This window comes from Hibiscus syriacus, unplaced genomic scaffold (assembly GCF_006381635.1).
Source record: "Hibiscus syriacus cultivar Baekdansim isolate YM2019G1 unplaced genomic scaffold, ASM638163v2 tig00003041_pilon, whole genome shotgun sequence".
NCBI classification, from domain to species: domain Eukaryota; kingdom Viridiplantae; phylum Streptophyta; class Magnoliopsida; order Malvales; family Malvaceae; genus Hibiscus; species Hibiscus syriacus.
Window position 1 is genome coordinate 3,158,126 of NW_024061960.1, and position 20,067 is coordinate 3,178,192.

General features: G+C 32.7%; 2 protein-coding genes across 8 annotated transcripts; both read right to left on the bottom strand.

Annotated features, from left to right (window-relative positions):
• Positions 1–308: 308 nt before the first annotated feature.
• LOC120169090 (probable LRR receptor-like serine/threonine-protein kinase At1g14390) lies at positions 309–3,171 on the bottom strand. Its single transcript, XM_039177314.1, has 6 exons — positions 1,754–3,171; positions 1,531–1,664; positions 1,201–1,444; positions 935–1,128; positions 699–848; positions 309–620 (listed from the first exon to the last, which is right to left on the bottom strand). Exons 1-6 carry the CDS (start codon positions 2,955–2,957, stop codon positions 387–389), a joined length of 2,160 nt encoding a protein of 719 aa, XP_039033245.1. The 5' UTR covers positions 2,958–3,171; the 3' UTR covers positions 309–386.
• Positions 3,172–5,148: 1,977 nt separating this feature from the next.
• Positions 5,149–9,398, bottom strand: LOC120169100 (transcription factor MYB88-like). Of its 7 annotated transcripts, XM_039177321.1 has the most exons (12): positions 9,076–9,393; positions 8,940–8,986; positions 8,784–8,840; positions 8,585–8,657; positions 8,248–8,303; positions 7,947–8,126; positions 7,675–7,859; positions 7,390–7,535; positions 7,079–7,221; positions 6,795–7,003; positions 6,536–6,681; positions 5,149–5,930 (listed from the first exon to the last, which is right to left on the bottom strand). In XM_039177321.1, exons 1-12 carry the CDS (start codon positions 9,166–9,168, stop codon positions 5,820–5,822), a joined length of 1,446 nt encoding a protein of 481 aa, XP_039033252.1. In that variant the 5' UTR covers positions 9,169–9,393; the 3' UTR covers positions 5,149–5,819. The 7 variants fall into 7 exon arrangements, with proteins under 7 accessions (XP_039033252.1, XP_039033275.1, XP_039033261.1 ...); XM_039177344.1 differs by lacking the exons at positions 8,940–8,986; positions 9,076–9,393 and having other exon boundaries at positions 8,252–8,303; positions 8,784–8,839; XM_039177330.1 differs by lacking the exons at positions 8,940–8,986; positions 9,076–9,393 and having other exon boundaries at positions 8,248–8,349; positions 8,784–8,839.
• Between the last annotated feature and the right edge of the window lie 10,669 nt (positions 9,399–20,067).

Genomic DNA, 20,067 nt, shown 5'->3' on the forward strand with positions numbered 1-20,067 from the left:
AGACATATTATTACGTCAATACACATTATACTCTCGACGTCTTTCTAGTTACACTGCAACAATCATCCCATCTCAAAAAGTATTTTGCTTACCATCCTGTTCACGCTCCCTTTGTTGAAATGATTTGTCGTATCTTTGTGTTCTTGTTTCTTCAATGGGTAAAAAAAAAAGCATTAATGAGGGAATGATTTAAGGTGTCTGACAGAAATAATGATGGTGGACCATGTTGCCACGTGGAAAACTTGTCATGATGTTGATTTTACCAAAGAATCTTGTGCAAGTACGAGTGGGAAATGCAAACACATTTATTTTTGCAACAGCTGTAGAGTTACAGAAGATAATAAATTATGGTTGCTGAGAAAGGGTAAAGAAATTGTAATGAAGTATTACAAATGTGTGGCAAGGTTTCCGCTACTGGTCCATCCTTCCTGAACTTGAATCGAGTATTGCAAATTCCAAAGCACGTCTTCAATGGAGGGGCGCTTGGTTGAATCTTTGGACAGGCAATTGATGGCGAATTGAACCGTGGTTTTCATCGACTCATATGCAAAAGTGCCCCTTATTGAAGGATCTATCACACTTCTCAGCTTTGATGGTCCTTCTGCCAAGCTCTCTTCCAACTGCGTTGCCAAATATAATTCAGTGTTTAGTGTTTTATATATCGCCATTAAAGAAGTCGAAGAAAGAAACTTGTTTACCTTATGCTTAAGCGCATTCAATTCACTTGTGAATGTGGCCAGTTTACCAGTGATAACTTGTAGCAGAAGAATTCCCAGCTGATAAATGTCTTCCTTCTCACCATTCTCATCACTGCTAAGCCGATTGGAAATGGAGCTTTCTGAACCTGTCTGCAAATTTCATCAAAAAAACACATGAACAATAAGGACATATTAAATTCAGAAATCATGTGTATATTTGTTAGTGTTTACCATACCTTAAGTGGCAATGGAATGTTGTAATCACTAATCTTGGCTGTAAGAGTCTCATCCAACAGAATATTATCAATCTTTAAATCGTTTCCGTAAATTGCAGGTGAAATCCCTGTGTGCAAGAACTGGACTCCTCTTGCAGCTCCAATGGTGATTGCCATTCTCTGTGGCCATTTCAGTATTTCCTTCTTTCTCCAATCTGTCAAATCAAATCAAATGTAAATTTAACTTCTTCCTTGCAGAGTAAATTGTTTGAGGGGTGCAGCTTTACCAGTAAGATAGTCCCGCAATGTTCCATTGGAAATGTGCTCAAAAACAACGAACACTGTACTGGCAATATTGGGATGGTCCTGGTAGGTAACGATACAGTGTCCCAGAACGCTAACCAAATGCCTATGCCTTAGCTTGGACAAAACTTCAATGTGTTGCATCAGATTCTGAGGTGCATGCTTCTGGTTTAGTTTCAAACATTTTACCACCACCAATGAGCCATCTGCAAGCCAACCTTTATAGAGCTGCAAACATCAAAACCACCCCATTATTCAACTTCAATATAACCTTTATAAGCTTCATGTAATGAGATTTAACACAAATGTTTTACCTGCCCTTGAAATCCTTCCCCCATGAAATTTGATGGGTCAAAGTTGTTGGTTGCATCTTCAATTTCTTCCAAGCTGAATACACGATATCGAGGAAGCCCGATTGCAGCTGATCTCATTGTCTGAGGAACACGCCCTGCGGTGTAGCAAAGCAACCAAATTTGGTACGTTAAAAATCTTGAGTCCGTGCTTTTGAAACAAGGCATAAAATCAGATAAGTCTTACTTGAATCAATGGCCGGTTTCGGAGAGCTATGAACGGATATTTTATCTGCAATGGATCTGTCATCGTCTACATCTTCACTTCTTGATCTTTTAACAATGACCAAAATTAACAAAACAATAGCTCCTGCCATGAAAACAACACCTCCAATGATACCGAGTATTAGGCCTAAGTTGATCCCTGGCTCCTGCTCCTTCCTTTCGACCGGTTTAACAGCCACTGCTATTTTGTTGCAAAACGAATAAGGATGCTGGCGATTCGACATATCAACAGACAGACAATTCCATGAACTAACGACTGTCATGTTCCTGGAATTTGATCCAATGCATGATGGGAGTTTTCCTATTAAAAGGTTGTTTGAGATATCCAGAAAGGTGAGGTTCTTACTACAAGATGTGCTCGAAGGAAGTGCCCCGCTTAACTGGTTTTTGGCCAAATTAAGATACTGAATTGAAGCCAAGGAGAACAGAAACGATGGGATTGGTCCGAGGATTTTATTAGAAGAGATGTCCAGCTTCTGAAGCTGATTGAATTTCTTCAAACCTGAAGGGATTTTAGATCTAAAAGAATTGTTGCTTAACGTTATACTTACAAGACTCTTGCTTAATGAAGGGAATTGAGGTCCAAGGTGATTGCCACCCATATTCAGATTTTGAAGGAGTGTTAAGCCTGTAAGATCAGGAACACTCCCATTGAACAGATTGTCAGCCAAAACCAGACTGGTTAGATTCTCCATAGATGCAATCTGCTTGGGAATCTCCCCGGAGATGAAATTGGAGCTTAAGTTGAGAACTTGGAGTGAACGAAACCTGTCGATCTTGGATGGCAAGGGACCCCATAACCCCAACGACACCAAGGACAATGCTTTCAGATCAGACAACTTGGTGAGCACAGTGAATAATGAATCAATGGAAAACTTGTGGGACAAAGTCTGTCCAGCTGAAGAGCTCTTGTTTCCAACTATAATCAACTCAATAACTCGACTGTTGGAACAGACAACCTTGAGAGAAGAAGAAGGTGGAAGATAGCAGAAGTTGGTCCAACTGGTCCATCCTTGAAGAACTTGGGGGTATTCCAGAAGCCTTTTGACTTGAAAAAGAAGCCTGGTTTCACTTGGAGATAGCTGAGCTATTGAAACTGGAACAACCATGAAAATTGCAGAAAGCAATAAACAGAAACCAACCCTGGAAGTCTCCATTCTTGCCATCTATCTACTTTGTTAAAACCTTAACAAGTGGTGCAAGTGGTGCTAGAAAAACATTTCTGGGAAAAGGGAGAATCACATTAACTTCATATTTTCAGTTGCAGAATGTAAACATCCTTTTAGCTTGCCTAGCACCCCAATAAATGAAGTTTTCATCTAAAAAAGACAATTTTCTTATATGGGTTTCAGAACACTACTTATTAAAGGTTAAAAATGATCGAGTAGGAGCCACAACTTATAAAGTTGATGAAAAGCTGATGGCTGAGGAAGTGAAAAAATAAATGAAATTTTGGCTGGGAACTTGACCATGAAAATGCGATATGCTATTATTACTAGGGAATCCTGATCCTAAGATTCAAGATCCATCATATTTGAATTGCAAATGGGATTTTTCAAAGAGGCAAGTGAGAGTTAAAGTCAACTCTTGGCTCTGATTTCAAACTCACGGTAAACTCGGCATCATGTTGACCATCCATGTTACAGAAGACAATGCCCACCGGTTTGGCCGTTTCCCCTGTGTCTGAAACGCCGCTGTGTCGGTGAGAAAGTAAAAAGATTGTTAATTTGTCAAGCACGGATTTTAATGATGTATTAGTTCTACCTAATCCCTAAATGATCCTCTTCCCCTGTATTATTCTTTTTTTTAGTTCAATCATTCTCTCAATCTTTAGATAGATTTTATAGTTACCTTTAGTGTTGGTGTCATGTATAAGATCATGATTATTATTAATAAATTAACAGATTAAGTGAACCTATCAAGGATAATATCAAAAGATTGTAATTTCCCAAAATGTATGAGACTCTGGAAGACCTATATCCAAAAATATGATACTACAAAATCTGATAATGTATGAAATGAAAATATAATATGTTTCGTTAATAGTGATGATGCCGTATACCTTGCTGAAACATGGTAATTTAGTTATAAAGTATTAGGGGGAGGGTAGTTTTAGATAGCAGGAATAAGGATGCACATGGAATGCCTTGGAGAAGAAGCAATTTCTTTTAGATTAACAATAGGGACAGTAAGTCTTCACTTTTTTTATGGGATCCTATCTTCCATACAGAAGAAGATATGGTGTTTTTTTTTCATAATTAGAAACAAAATTATTCATATAATTTACTATGCTAGTGATGGTATGCCAGAAGAGAGCAAAGACTTTGTCATACAAATACAATATACTAATTGTATAGTATTGATGGCTAAGAATAATAATACTTAATAGTAGGAACAGTGGATGTGATTGAAGTTTCCTAGAGAGGAGTTCCTGTGATTGGAAAACAAAGGACCAAATTCGTTTTAATGTCTGATGATGCTATGTGGACTGGGTATTATATAGATAATTGGTTTGATGCTTAATGGATCGGACCCTATGATCCAATTATTTTCTCTGTTGTGTTATTATATTCATATTAGTAGTGATGTGCTGAGATGATTCATGCTTGTTATTGTTTATACATTCATGCATATACTTTTATCCCTTGAATTATTGTAGCGTAGTTGTGTTTCACTGAACTTATCAAGTTTAACATTCAGATGATTTTGTTCGCAGGTGATTAGATTGAATGACATCCATAGAACTTTATCATAGAAGGATTCCAACACCAAAACGTTTTTAAAATACAATACCATAATTCTTATCATGACTATGTATCTACTATCTATAGGACCTTATGTGTTTTGTTAATAATATGTAATTTCCGAGTGATACTTGGGCCGACGGTTGTGCATCATTTGCATGATGGGTCAAAACAGTCTAAACCGAACCTTCCATTGAAAAAAAAAGTTGAACTTCACTTTATTTTGAATGAGATTCCCTCCCTTTCTTTTTGCTTTGCTCATCATTATAGTTGTCCACCACTATATTTTCTGCCCTCCAACCCCCCATTTTTTTTAATCTTAATAACAAAGTTTTCAAAACCATTCTTCCTCCTCTCCTCTGCTAGTGAAAGAAAGGGTTGATTGGTTTTAATGTTTGGTCAGACAGGATTGATGTTCTTCTGCATTATATGTAAGTATGCTGCCTTACACTTTACATTGCCCACTACTGCCGTCCTCTGAAAATTTCAAATTATCATATATTTTAGTTATGAATTTCATAAAATCTTGTGTCCGTACTGACTGCATTATGTTTTCAGCTGTGTAACTTGGATTTCATGGTGCATGAATTCAAAGAAAAGAGCAAGAGCTTAATTCCACACCAAAAGCCAAAACATATCTTCACTCAAATCATATAGAGTTCCATTACATCAGAAATCAGAATAGGAAACCACAAAATAAAAACTTATTCTATACCCTCTGGCTCTGCACACCCAAAAACATCAAGGGCTTAACCCTCATTTTCTGTTTCTTTTTTTCCCCTTAATTCATCTGTTCTTTATCATATGTAGGCAACTCGCCAATGTATTACTTACACTCTAAGGATTTCATATAGTAGGTTCTGTACATGATTACAAAACAAGAACAAAAAATGGAGCTGAAAGATGCAATAAAAGACACCCGAAACCAATCGAATGAGATGAAAAACAAAAGAATTGACGCACACTAACAAGCACACACTGGTTTTAATGTGAGTATTAAGGTAGTACTCTCTAGGAAATTAGAGGGAAAAATTAATGAAACTCATGACATCTTACTGGATGTGTATGAGAAGCTAGAATGCACCAAAACATTCTAGCCAAGGTTGCTAGGTATGCAGATCATTAAAGGCCTTGTAAAATTCTAGGCCAAGATGGCTGCAATGCTTGGACTGAAAAAAAAAGGATGATAACTCAAAATGAGCTATGTTGCTCATGGGAGTAAACGATGAGAAATGTGGACTATAGACTGATATGATTGCTGTATAAGAGAAGATCATAGTTTTTTTATAGAATATGGAGGAGGGCTCGTTTGCAAGGTGGTGGCTGTGAAAGATTATTTGCCGGATTCGGAGAAGGGGATTCCATTCCGAGTGTCTTAAGTAGGAAGTTCCTTTCCTGAAAAAGAAACAAAAACTTGGTCGTCAGTATGTATTGTAGTTTGAGATAACATGTTTATATGCATGTGTATGCTTTCATGCCTGGTTTAGATTATAGAAAAGAAGAAACAATACAGGTAAAGACGATGAGCATTAACAAGATCCTAAAACATATTTTTTGAAGTAATTACTTAGAAAAACAACAACCCATACTATAACTTATGATTCAGTTTGACTTTTTTTCTTTTTATAACTATCAAGGAGCACTATGATCAAGGCTTACTTAGGCAATGACCAAGATCTTCACTTAGTGTCTTAGCAATTTTCTTAGAACTTAGGCCATTGTATATAGATGATGAGATCTACGCAATAACTCTCAGAAAATTTCGGATGTGCTTGAAGTATAAAATACTCATCTGTCAATTCAATTTTAGTGATTAGTTAATTGGTTGTTGCATCCTTTAACTGCATAAGCTCACAACTCTACTAAAGATGCCGATGGAATCATGGTATTGAGAAAGATAATAAGAGATACTACCTGCCACGGAAAATTCTATTGATGCTACCGCTCGTACTATTAAATGGATATATAGTTGGTATACTAAACAGTTAAAGATAACTTACACTTTCAGAAAATTTTGGGCTGGGAATTCCTGCTGCTAGGGATCTGAAAAGTGGATTAACTTGAACTGGGGAACTGAACTCTGCGCTCGGTGAGGTAGAAGCAACTATCATGTTTGTTTGGACATCTGAGGATGAGATTATCTCAACTGTTGAAACAAAAACACATTTCGTGAGAAACATCATTTCAACTTATTTAACCACTGTATGGTGATGAGCAAGAAATTCCTAGGTCTTTATACCAGAGATAGAACTCCATTACCATGATCAGTGTTTGCACAGGAAAGAGCCCTTTTTTCCTCCTCAGTCCCGCAACTCTGCTCTCCAGTATGATTTGAAATTATATCCGGGTGCAGTGCATCTATTTTTGATTGAGTTTTTTCTCCGGTTTCCCCAGCCGGACGAGGCAACTGTGTTGACCCTGTGCTATATTCAGAGCTGGATGGAGACACCTCATAGAGATCGGGTTGCCTACAAAATATCAATCATTGGTCAGTATTGTGTAAGGAGTCCTACTAAATCTGAGTCAACTGATTTATCTGTTACCTCCAAGATGGTTGACTTCCCTCATTACTACTCCTTAAGTCCTCTAGCAAATCTTTGAAATCTTCGATTTGAAAATCAATATCAGAGATTGTATATCTCAGGGTGTCATTTTCTTTACTTTGATTCAAAAAATCTTGGAGGACCTGAATATACATTTATTAGGATAAAGGTTAGGGACGTACGACGCATGTATTGGACTATATAAGCCCCCACAATACTTAAGATTTAGCAATATTAGGAAGCTACAGGTTGATAGTATTGGATGTTGAATTGTTGAATCAAAAACAATATAGAAACTAAAATTATCTCACCTTCCAAGCATTTTCCATACTTTGTTCTGTATTGTCTGTATTAACCTTCAATGCGAGTGAGCTGAGCAGCTCTGCTTGCTGCATCAAAGCAGTTATCCTAGGATCATCCTTTTTGAAAAATGTTCCTTGAGTTCTATAATTCTGAGCTGCGAATGAAGAACAGAGAAAAAGAATGTATGTGTTATATTATGAAGAATACAAAATAATAGAAGACATGAATATACAGTTTTGGCTAAACTGAAAAACAATTAACTAACGTAAAAATCGTCTTTGCATGTGATTTACCATCATTAGAGACCTCATTGACCTTGCTGACTTGAGATTGCACCTCCAAGTTATTTGCATTGTGGATATTTTGACCCAATACAGCAAATGGGTGTCTTAGCTGCTGATTGATTACTGTCCCAGATACCCTATGTGCTCTATCTCCAAAGTTGCAACTTTCAGCAAAATCGGGAATGTGAGATCTCCTGGAATGGAAAAATAAAAGATTTCAACTCGAGTAATAGTTTCGAAGCCTTTCTATGTCGTTACATTTGTGCATTATGTTATGGTACCTCATTCTCTTAACAGGAGCAGTACAATCAGTTGTTCCATCTGCATTGAACCCGTTTTCGAGTACAGTTCTTTTGTTATTTGGATTTATACATGAAATACTGTTCTCTTTGGCTAAGGCTTCATATTTGGCTCTCTTCTTGCACAGTGTGGAGAATCGATTTTTAACAGCGTTATCGGTTCTGCATTAACGACATGATCGGTCAAAGTTAACAATCTACAACAGAAAATGGAAAAATGATAGCAGAAAAGATACCACTTTTTTTCCACAAAAGCCATATATATGTGTATGTATATATATACCTGCCTGAAACCACCTTTGCAATTTCTGTCCATCTATTGCCAAATATTTTTTGAGCCTGCAAATCACCATAAGTCATCAGCTCAGAAGCCACATTCAAGGATCTACAGCAACACTTGTCCAAATTGAAATTAAGTCCTACTTTTGAAAGACAAGTTGTACCAGTAACATGAAATAGCCTGATACAACTGATCAATGAAAGTAACATTTTCTCCAAATATATCACCAGAAAATAAGTTCTTAAAAAAATCATTTGAAGTTTTACTTATGGGAGAGAAAAAAAAACAGTAGTTCCATTTAAACTTGAAGGAAAATGGAGGACATAAACTTTTTGATTACCTCACATAAAAGCATATCTTCCTCTGGTGACCATCCTCCTTTCTTGAAATCAGAATTCAAGTATGTGTACCATCTGCGTTTTTGACAAAGACATCATATTAGATTAACAAAAGAATAAGGTTGAATGATAAAAATGGATCAAAAAACAAAAGATCGTCAATGAACTTTTTGGAATCATCATGGTTTCACTTTCACCAACCTCCTTCTGCACTGCCTTGTGGTTTTATCCTTGAATTTAGAAGCAATGATCGCCCAACTGCACTCAAAGATTAAAAACGGAGACAAACCCCTTCAATTTCATTTCATGGTTAAAAAAATGGCACACACTTTCAAATGAATGAAACAAAAGGCTCACTTTTGAGTTCCATGTAAACTGATTTGTTCACGAAGTATATCATCTTCCTGCAACCCATCAAATCAATAAGAAATCCCCCAAAACAAAGAATCAATCAATAAACAAAACAGAGGGTCAGTAAAGAAGAAGAGAAAACCTCTTGAGTCCACGTCACGATATGACGCTCCTTCTTCTTCGAATCTTCATTGCCACCCGCTCCACCATTCTTCTTCTTCCTTGTTTCCTGCATATTTTTTATTTCACTCAAAGCTCTGTGTTTCCCAATCCTTGACGCTCCCTTCCCTTTTATTAAAACCCAAGTGGCGTATACTCAAAAAGCCAACCCTTTTACAAATCCTTTATAGAAAAAAGAATATATACTTCCACTTCCCTCTCTTTTATCTTTTTTCTATAACAACAAAACTCACTGTTGGGTTCAAACGGAATCCATAACTCTATGCTTGGTTTTCCTCCTCCTACTCCATTATTCCTCGGATGCTAATACTTAGAAAATGGGATCCCAACGTCTTCACCAGTTAAATGCAGAGTAAAAGGCTTGAGCTTTGTGATTCAAAAGTACATGTATACACGTACAATCGAAAAGGGTAGATCTAAAATGTATAAAAGATTCAAACTTTGAAGAGAAAAATAAGGAAAAATGAAAAGATCTGTCCTTATGAAATATACGTTTTTGGAAAGGAAAAAAACCTGTTGACAAATGGAAAATAGGGTTAGAATATTAATTTAAATCAACGGATTCTTGCTTTAGTGCGCGGGTATGAGGGAGAGTTTCAAAATATTAAAAGAGAAAAAGAAATCTATAATTAAATAAATATCCCCGAATCTCATGACTGTTGTTGCGTGTTCTTAATGAATACCCTGGAGACTATCCCCACTGTGCTCCTAAAGCAAAACCCTGTTTCTAATTTTTTTTATTACCATTATTATTTCATTTCATAATTTTATAATTTATCCTTCTGAATTATCAATTATGATGAATTTGAATTCATCATGTTGTTAATGGTAAACGAAAATATTGTTCTTTCTAAAATTTCGAATTCGAATAATTACGCCTATAAAATATGTATGTGTTGTCAATTAATTAAAAACGCTCTGAATATATACGATCTTATAATCTTCACAAACTATTAAAAAAATATGATGATTTCAGAGTACATGCATGAATCTTCATCTTCTTCGCATCACAGCTCTTTTCTTTTTTTTACCTTTTTATTATATTTTCCATATAAGTTCATTCATTTTCTTATTTTAGAGGGTGAATTTTAGTTTTCAAATTTGAAAACGATTGTCAGGCGCAGGGCATTCACGTGAAGGAAACGCGTGCGTTTATTGGATTTAATGCCGACGTGTCGGTCAACGTTGCAGGTCTTCATTGGGTAGTGTAGTCCACGTGAATTCTCTGCGATATTGCCAATTTTATGACACAATTAGTTTGTTGTTGTTGTGGTTGTTGTGTTGTGTGTAGAGAACGAGTTGAAGATGGCATTTTGTTAGTTAGGGTCTGTTTGTTGACTTTGATTGATTTTTTGAAAAATAAATTATTAGAAAATAAATTACTGGAATTTGAATTTTCGAAAATGAATTACATTTCTGGAAAACGTTTTTCGGAAAATATTTTTCATAAAATAAATTACATTTTTCTGAAAAAAACATCTGGAAAACGTTTTATGATGTTTGGAAGATGTTATTTAAACATTTTTTCCACTAGTTGATGAGTTTTTTTTAAATATTTATTACAAATATTAAATACAATAAATAATATTATTTATAATAAAACTTAATATTATTATTTTAAAATATTAAAATAATTTATTTATTATTAAATATTATTTTTATAATTTTATTAATAAAAATATTAATTTTGGTATATTTTAGTGAAATAAAAATATTATAAATTATATTAATTATTTATTAAAGTAATAGTGTTATATTATATTTTAAAAATATTAATTAGTATATTTTAAATATCTTTATTAAAATATTATTATATTAATATTAAATATAGAAATAATACTATTCATTATTAAATATATAAAAAAATTTATTATATATTTATTAAAATAAAAATATAATATCTTATATTATTATAATATAATTGATTATTTTATTATAATATTATAAATATAATATATTATATTATTATAAATATTAATAAATATATTTTAAATATTAATATTTTGATGAAAATGATATTAAAATATTTTATTAATATTAAATTCATAAAATAAAATTATTTTGAGTATTTATTCTTTGAAATGAAAAGTTCGGAAAATGACTTACGGAAAATCAGACCGTAAGCAATTTTCCAGAAAACACAAAGGAAATTATGTTGACCATGAAAATGAATTACGTTGATCAACCAGTTTTTCTCCAACCAAACACTGGAAAACATTTTCCGGAAAATGAATTACGTTGACCAACCAGTTTTCCTCCAACCAAACACTGAAAAACATTTTCCGGAAAACGAATTACGTGAAATAAACACGGGAAAACATTTTTCGTAAAAACAAATTACTTGAAACAAACAAGGAAAAATATTTTCCGAAAAACGAATTATACGAAACAAACACGGGATTTCGGGGAAAACCAGTTTCGTAATTCATTTTACAGCAAACAAACATACCCTTAGTTTGATCATGTGAAGCATATAAATTCCATTTAGATGTTAGAGGGAAAATCCAAAATGAAAATCAAAACTAGGAAACTTCTCTTGCTCCTTATTGTTTTGGATATTGAGAAATTACACAAAATAAATACAAAAATCTTTCGTCTATACTCAAGAAAATGACAATATAAATTCCAAATGGAATATTTTTACCTTAAACAAACTAAAATTAATTAATGGAGGTATAATATATATATTGTTGGTAAAATAATAATGTAAAGAAGTTGCTTGAATGTAATAATGGTGAAAGATTTATATATTAATGTTTAACTTTATTTATATTGAATAAAAAAGTTTACATATGCGTGCCTCACTGTTGAGCGTTCGATCTGTGTTTGTGTAAATGTGTATTTGCGATACGTCTACACGCTTATCTTTTTGAGGGCCAATCACATTATTTTTTTTTCTCAATTAAATATTACAATTAATTTTATTCTTGATTTATCTGACCAATGATATTTTATTTGAATTTTAAAATTCAAAATTCCTGCAAATATGAGCCATAGAAGGAGGTCCTCTCCTTCAATTTTAATCACTCACTCCCTCTCTTCCTTTTCTGCGATCCTTCACACGCATTTTCTTTTTTGTGCAACGGCTTTTGGCGTCTCTTTTTTCGACCATGTTTACTCCAATTAAAATTCTCACTTTCCTTCATTTTAAGAAAAGACCAATACTATTAAGAGATCTAATTTTTTATTTTAAGCGTACGAAATTTAAAAGACTATGTTAATTTTAGGGGCAACATCTAATTTTAGTGATTACACAACACAATAAAATTTATTCTATCTTTATTCATTCATTTGTTCTAGTCAGCACTAATATCTCGTTTTACAATAAATTATTTTTCTTAACATATATATCATACCTTCATTTAACAACCACTGAAAATGACATTATAACTTAAAATTATCCGTGAAAATAGTTAAATGTATATGGATGATAGATGTTACTTGAGAGGAAGCTACAACAATACCTTAATGTATATGTATTTGATTTGTATAGGTGTATACATATCAGCTATATTTGTTCGACGTGTACTAGAAAAATATGACTTCCACTTCCAAGCTCATAATGCATGAACACACAAAGTCTTTCTCCATGAAGTGACCCAAACCTAACTATACCCAATCCTATTCCTTAAATTTGAACTTTATGAAACTGATTAAGTTGAAATATTGTAACAATAAACCGTGTGGGTCTTACCATAGCCGGCCAATCTCTTCTTCTTATTATAAAAATCCAAAAAAAAACACACACTTTTTTAGGCCGTGTTCATATTTTATTAATACGATAATATATTATCTCTCTCAAATAAGATCTTGAGTTTGGATTTTGATGTTATGAATGAAACAAATTGGATTAGAAGGATCTTTTACATAATAAGTTTCTTATGTATCTGATCTAGATTAGTCGATCAATTGATTGAATAAACAAAAAAAAAAACTCTAAGTATAAAATTTGGGTAAAGTATACAAATGTCATCCAACTATAGTGTACTGCTTTGTTGAGTTCATTGACTATTAAAAACCACAAAATAATCACCTGACTATTTATACGTTCCAAACTCGTCCTTTTTCGTTAAAAAATTGACAATCTTCTGAGCTGAACTTTAATTTACTGACTCAACAAAACAACGCTCTATAGTCATGGGACCAATTTTTTTTATCATATCACAGTCAACAAGTTAACGTACAACTCAGAAGGTCGCCCATTTTTTATGAAAAATTATGAGTTTGGAACATAAAAATAGTCAGGTTATCATTTTGTAACTTTTAATAGTTAGGGGACTCAAAATAGTAGAGTCTGGAGGATCATTTTGTAACTTTTAATAGTTAGGGGACTCAACAAAGCAACGCCATATTGTCGGAGGATCATTTTATAATTTTTAATAGTTAAAGGACTTAACAAAGCATCGTCTTATAGTTGAGGGATCATTTGTGTACTTTACCCATAAAATTTACATATATTTCTATGATAATGTTAATGTGTAATATACTGAACCTAGGTCACCTTGTTGGAGTTCAAAGCCTATTGAAACCCTATATGCTAACAATAACTACTACTAGTCTACTGCTGCTCTTGTATTATCTACTTTTTACCTGTTAACCTTGTCATGGATATTCACTTATACCTCAATTAAATGATTTTATATGCTTACTTATTGATGGCACGTGGACATGGGAATTGCATGACATGTGGATCGAGCCATCTTATCTAACTTCAAACTTTTAAAATCATCGATGTAGTGGTGGGAGCCAACACTAGTCGAAGACAAAAACACTTGCAAATTGCGATTTGCGATTTGCATGTCTCTTTCTTGATGGCGAAATCTCCCGCCAAAAATGATGTATCGGTTCAAGCAAGACAGACCCTCTCACGTCGGTTCATGTTTTATCTTATATATATGGACGATTCTAAGCAGAAAGATAACATATAAGATACCATATTTCAAATTCATATTCATCATGTTATAAAGTATTTAGATATATATATATATAGTTGAACATAATCGTTGTCAATTTTATAGCTCATAAAATCTACTATGTGATGATCAACTTTGCTGATTACAAATAACAATCATCACCCTAAGTCTTACACGAGCACTAAAGGCCCATATATAAATTATTATGCAAAGTTGAAGGAGGCTCTCCCTGAATCTAAATATAAGACTATTGTTTATTATCTTATTTAATCGGTTCATTTTTTCTTTTGACGTTTATAGAACCATCATTTGTGATTCTCCGCTCAAATCAAAAGGGATAAATTACCCACATCCTGTCGTAACCTATATTTGACCATCAACAACTACTAAAACAATCGAGAGCTGTTTAAGGTTGTTTGAATAGTGTTAGAAGCCATATGAGAATGATAATACGTAAAGAAAGGTAGGGGAAGTGGAGAGGGGTGACATATATTTGTCCCACAAGCAGCCATCAAAGAGCAAGACGACCCATAAAAAGACCGACCTTGTGGAACCCTATGTAAAAGTTTCAATTGCTAAATACCTCTCTTAAAACCCATCCTTCTTTATAAAAAAATACAAACTTTTTAAAAAGAAATTCTCCAAAAAGCAATAGTATATACACACACCTCCCATAGACTATATAGCCACTTCTTATTTTGAAAAAGAAGCAGAAAAAAAAAACATCTCTCTCATTCCTTCTTTATCCTCCCACCATGCCTTTGTTTTGTCAGTTTTCGGCTTCATTGACAGAATGAAACATTAACCTTTAGTCATGTGGATCAATCCCTTGTCTTGACTCTATACCTATATATATATATATATATATATATATATTTGCATTTCACTTTATAGATCTCCTCTTGTGCATCTAATGATCATCGTTTTGTTTTATATATTTCTATTCATGAAATTGATTAACCAGGCAGAGGAGGAGAGGGCCAAAGTTTCAATCCCCACAATGTGATGGTAGAGAGATTTTTTAAATATCAACTTGATTACTTGTGTATAATAAAAACTTGGTTGGCCATGGGGGAATTATTGCTAGTCTCAAAATATTGACGTTACTAAAGGCAATAGGGGTCCCTAACAAAGAAGCCTCGTTCATAAAAATTTTCCACACGGCCAACCGACTTTGCAGGAATAATTTGACTGGCCTAGGAAAGAGCATAACTTTGCAAATGCATGCACTACTATTTAGAGGTATTGTACCTCTTCGTATGCCTCCGTTGTCACTCTTTCATACGAAGGGTCATGAGTCCTTCAAAGTTTTCTCAATATTCATTCAAAGATAATTTATCATTTTCTTCATTTAATTACAATCCTTCGACATGACCGTTCAATCTCATCACTAGTTAAATTTATTCTTTAACAAGTCAAACTACACCCCTACTAAACCATTAATAACCATTAATCCTAAAATTGACACCAATAACCCTATTACCTAGTGTCATGACATATATACCCGCACAAACAAAGATTGACACCTATCATTCTCTTTACTTGGTTACAATCCTTCACCATGATCGTTTTAAATCTCATCACCAGTTAAATTTATTATTTGACAAGTCGAATCTACATATCTATCTATCCATTAATAACCATCAATCTTAAGATTAGTACCAATTATTATACTGTCTAGTACAAAGACATATATACTCGCACAAATAAAGTTGAAAGAAAGGATTTCCAACCCTACACCTATTGTTCATTCATCTTTTTCAATCTTTTTCTCTCATTTCTCCATATTATCGACTACGACTCTCCATTCAATTTAAAGAGGATGAATTGTTTAAAACCATCTTCTTTCCACTCGAATCATCACCAATAGGTAACAAAATAAAATTATAAAGTATATAGTTGAAGATGTAATGATAATTTGCACTAATCTCTTAAATGAAAATCTAAATGAGTGAAGGATTGAGAGGAGAGGCCCAAGTTCCGAAAGAGATTGATATGTGATGAGATTGGGGTGGGGGTGGGGGGGGGGTTCTTGTATTTTTCTATCTTCTTTTGATGAGCTCTTTCATCATGGTCAAGTAGAGCGCTCTCACAATCAATTGCTGCGAGCCATGTGTCTCATACGCTCCTCCCTCTCCCTTTTCATCATCTCCTTTTCTTTTTGCGCTAATAACAGGGTAAATTTAAAAGCACGAGGGCCTTTTATAAGCTCCCCATAAAGGAATTGTAAAAATGATTTAAGTACAAAAATATTCAATCGTCTTATCATTACATGTTTTTCGTTGCTTTGCTTTAAACTATTAATAACCTAAGTAGTGCTTAATCAATGGGCTCGATATAGCTACTTCATTCCATTAATATACCCTCAATTGTTTTTTTTGCTGAATATCTTTTTATTTTCTATTGTTAATCTCAGCATTTGATTTTCTTTCATCCAACGATTCTAAAAAGGTGTAAAATTAAAAAATTTTACACTGTATAATTGGATCCTAGTCCTTTTAGATATATTGTTATATTATAGTATACTTACTTTTTTTATATTATCTTTGAATGATTTATATGAATAACGAATTAACCACTATATTGGATGTGAAAAAAAAACAAAGAAAGTGTATTTTAAGCTTTTATGCTTTAATATAAATCGAGTGGTGATCATTTCAAAAGTTGTAATTAGGAGCCTTCAATCTTTGAGAAATTTGGTTTACTTTGGGGCCATGTAAAGAAATTAGGGTACATCTCCTAATACCCCTCTTTTCCCCCTTATACATGGATGACAAGTCTGACTTTTACGACCTATTTTTCCAATTGCAAGGGTCCATGACCGATCGTTTCAAGTTTCAATTTTTGAAGGCCATAGCACAAAAGGAAATTAAAGAGAGACCCAATTTTAAAGTTAAAGGAAGGGGAAAAGATGGTCTAGAAACCATGTTATAATTAATCGAAATCACCTACTCTAGCATACTTCTAACCCTAATTTATGTTTTGTTTATTTCAATATGATTTTAGTGGGAAGTAAGATTAAAGGTTTAAATCCTAACGTTATGAATAAAGTAAATGAGGTTTGGGAGCCAGCCTCAATAACATAACTCTATAATACTTAATCCAAATTAATCAATCAATAAATCATATATAGATGATTATAAAAAAATAATTTATTACTTGGCCATACTGTTTTCCGTAAAGAAAAAAGCAATTTGTTAATGAGGAAACTTTATCCGGAGCTGCCTTTTTGGTAGAATACAATGCAAAGTTGGGTTTAATTTTATTTTTTTAGCTAAGTAGTTCCTAATTTGTCTAGTTGTTTGTGCAGTGTGTCATAATGTATGGCCATTGATAAGCAATTTCACTGGAATTAATCTCTCCTTTTTGTTCTAAGGGCCCCAAATTTGGGATTTGCTAGCGCTCCCCCTTCATTATTCAAAGCTGAGACTTAGTAAAAGGTAAATATGAAGGTGGAGAAAGTAGGCCGGAAAAAGAGTGAGTTTTTACCCTACAAACAAAATTAAAACTATACCAAGAGTACACGCCACTTTCTACTATTTTTTATGTTAATGTTAATCATTATTCTTAAAGATTTATAGTTTTAGTATCTCTTTAATTAACTCAAGTTTTAACTAGTTCTTGCTTCTTCCTCTAATACATATCAATTTCCTTTGGTTATGGTATTATGATATTTCTCTCCTATGATAAATTGGTTAAGAAAATGTTCAGTTACGGTGATGGAATAAATGGGTTAGATTGACCGTTGAAAGTTCACCTTTTCTGATTTAAGTGGAGAGTCAGAACCGATGCTTAAATCTCGGTTGATCGGTATCTAGATACCTTGTTTTTCCTTATAAGAGAGTCGATGAATAATGGATCTCTAATCCTCCTTTTTCAGTCTTTTTCGAGAAGTTTATGACCCTTGCGGTGTCAAACGTAGATATTATAATATTAGTCTACATTGAAACTTTTCCCTATTTCTTGTTATACCAATCATTTATACATATAAAAACAAACACTTCATTTGCATATGCAATCATATTTTGAGTCATCAACCAGCTAATCTTGACAAAAGTGCATATTTGAATTTCAACTTCGTTGGTCAAGAGATTCTTCAGCTTAAAATGAAGCATGAGGTTAAAACGTGACATAGTCGAGGTACACAAATCTTGTTCTTGTTGAGCCTTATTCTTGGGGTGGGAGAATAGTCTTTAATCCCATTTAAAAGGAAATAAAAAAGAAAGTGTAAAGGCCCCACGTGTGGAACAAAATTTGGAGCATATGCAGCACTAGTTTTTATCTATATTTAGCTTTATGTGCATGTTGAGGGCTCCCTTTGCTTGGGATTCCTACATGTTTGTGGGGCACCTTTGTTTGATATTTGAGCCACCTTTTCAACCCTAGCTCCGATCTTCACTTCACTCATCTTTTCTATATATATTAAAGCACGCTAGCTCTTGTTAAAGGAAAAAGGGTTTTGGAATCCTATGCCATCCATCGCCATGTATCTTCCTATATTTCTCACCAATAATTTATTTCTTTTATCTGATTTATCGTTTATGTTTGAGATTTGATTTAATTTATTTATAAAATTCGAATTTAAATTATCTATTTCGAAATACAATATATCTTACTATTACACTAAATGTTTATGATCCGTAATAACTATATTTGCTTCTTGTGAGTTTACCCTTTTTGCCATGCCTAGCTTAACTAGGTTCTCATATGCATGTTATGTGTTTTTTTTTCAAACTTCGTATAATTAGCTAGTTAGGATCGAGAAAAGGGTTAATTCATCATTCCAAATTCTACTTTCCATGCCTCCATGAGACCTTATTTTAAATGGCAAGAATATTTTTAATTTGAAATTTAAGCTCAAGTCTAATTCGAGTTATTAATATTGTTTGACATTTTATTAGTAGATAAACTACCTATTTGATATTTTATCTATTCTCGTATTTTTGTTTTGGTCACTTATTTTTTCCCCAAAATCATATATAAGGTCACGTTTTGTTTTTATTTTGATGCCTTGGTGTTAAGTTTGTTCATTTACTTAATGAAAATGGTGATTAATTTGATATTGTATAATAACATTTTTAGTCCTAAAACTTACACATTTTTATCAAATTGATCTTAATTCAAAATAATTCAATAAATTCTTAATATTTAAAAAAAATTATTAAACTAATAAGCAATTATTAAATTATTTCAAATTAAATTGAAGACCAAATTGATAGATTTTTTAAATTTATTGAATTATTTTAAATTAGAACCAATTTGGTAGAATATATAAGTTTTGGGGACTAAAACTATTATTTTATCATGCTACATAATCATTTTCGTTTAACAATGATCAAACTTAAATAGGGACCACGATAGAAATAAAACGTAACATTAAATATGATTTTAAAGGAAAAATAACTAAAATGAAAATACATGAATATATGAGGTACCAAACATGTAGTTTTCTCTTTATTATTTGTAAAGCAAAATGATTAATTGACATAGAGTCAGTATGAATAAGGGTACATATGTGGTCAAACTTAGCATTTGACTCACTTAATCTAGCAGAATAATCCAGTGTCAGTGTATCACATGGAAATTAAATTAACATCCTGTTTTGCAGTTAATTAAAGAAATACTTTATTGTTAAAAAATACTTTAAAATGGCCTATAAGCTTGATTACTCTATTCTCTTAGTGCCTAATAAAATATTCTCTTTAGGGAGAATTAAATCATTTATTTGGATTAATTAAGTTTGTCAGACAAAAGTAATTTTTGGAAAATATATTTTTCAGATTTTTTAATAGAAAATAGTTTTGGTAATAGAAAATTACTTATTATTAATCATAAGAAATAATATTCTAATTTGAATTAATTCAAATGTGTTATATTAATGATATTTTTTCATTTTTAAAATTTAAAATTTATTTTATATGTTAATATAAAGTTATTTTAATATTATTAAATACACACATCTATATTTTAATAATTTATAATATAAAAATTTCATACTAATAATAAATACCAAATTACTAATGTAATTAATACTATTTATT

Excerpts from the sequence above, each read along its gene's own strand:
- LOC120169100 (XM_039177321.1), bottom strand. The coding sequence starts at position 9,168 with ATGCAGGAAACAAGGAAGAAGAAGAATGGTGGAGCGGGTGGCAATGAA. Across the intron at positions 7,222-7,389 it reads GTATGGAAAATGCTTGGAAG|GTCCTCCAAGATTTTTTGAA; the intron begins GTGAGATAATTT and ends ATGTATATTCAG. Across the intron at positions 5,931-6,535 it reads GCCCAAAATTTTCTGAAAGT|GAAAGGAACTTCCTACTTAA; the intron begins GTAAGTTATCTT and ends TTTCTTTTTCAG.
- LOC120169090 (XM_039177314.1), bottom strand. The coding sequence starts at position 2,957 with ATGGCAAGAATGGAGACTTCCAGGGTTGGTTTCTGTTTATTGCTTTCT. Across the intron at positions 1,665-1,753 it reads GAAACCGGCCATTGATTCAA|GGCGTGTTCCTCAGACAATG; the intron begins GTAAGACTTATC and ends GCTACACCGCAG. Across the intron at positions 1,445-1,530 it reads GGGAAGGATTTCAAGGGCAG|CTCTATAAAGGTTGGCTTGC; the intron begins GTAAAACATTTG and ends TGATGTTTGCAG.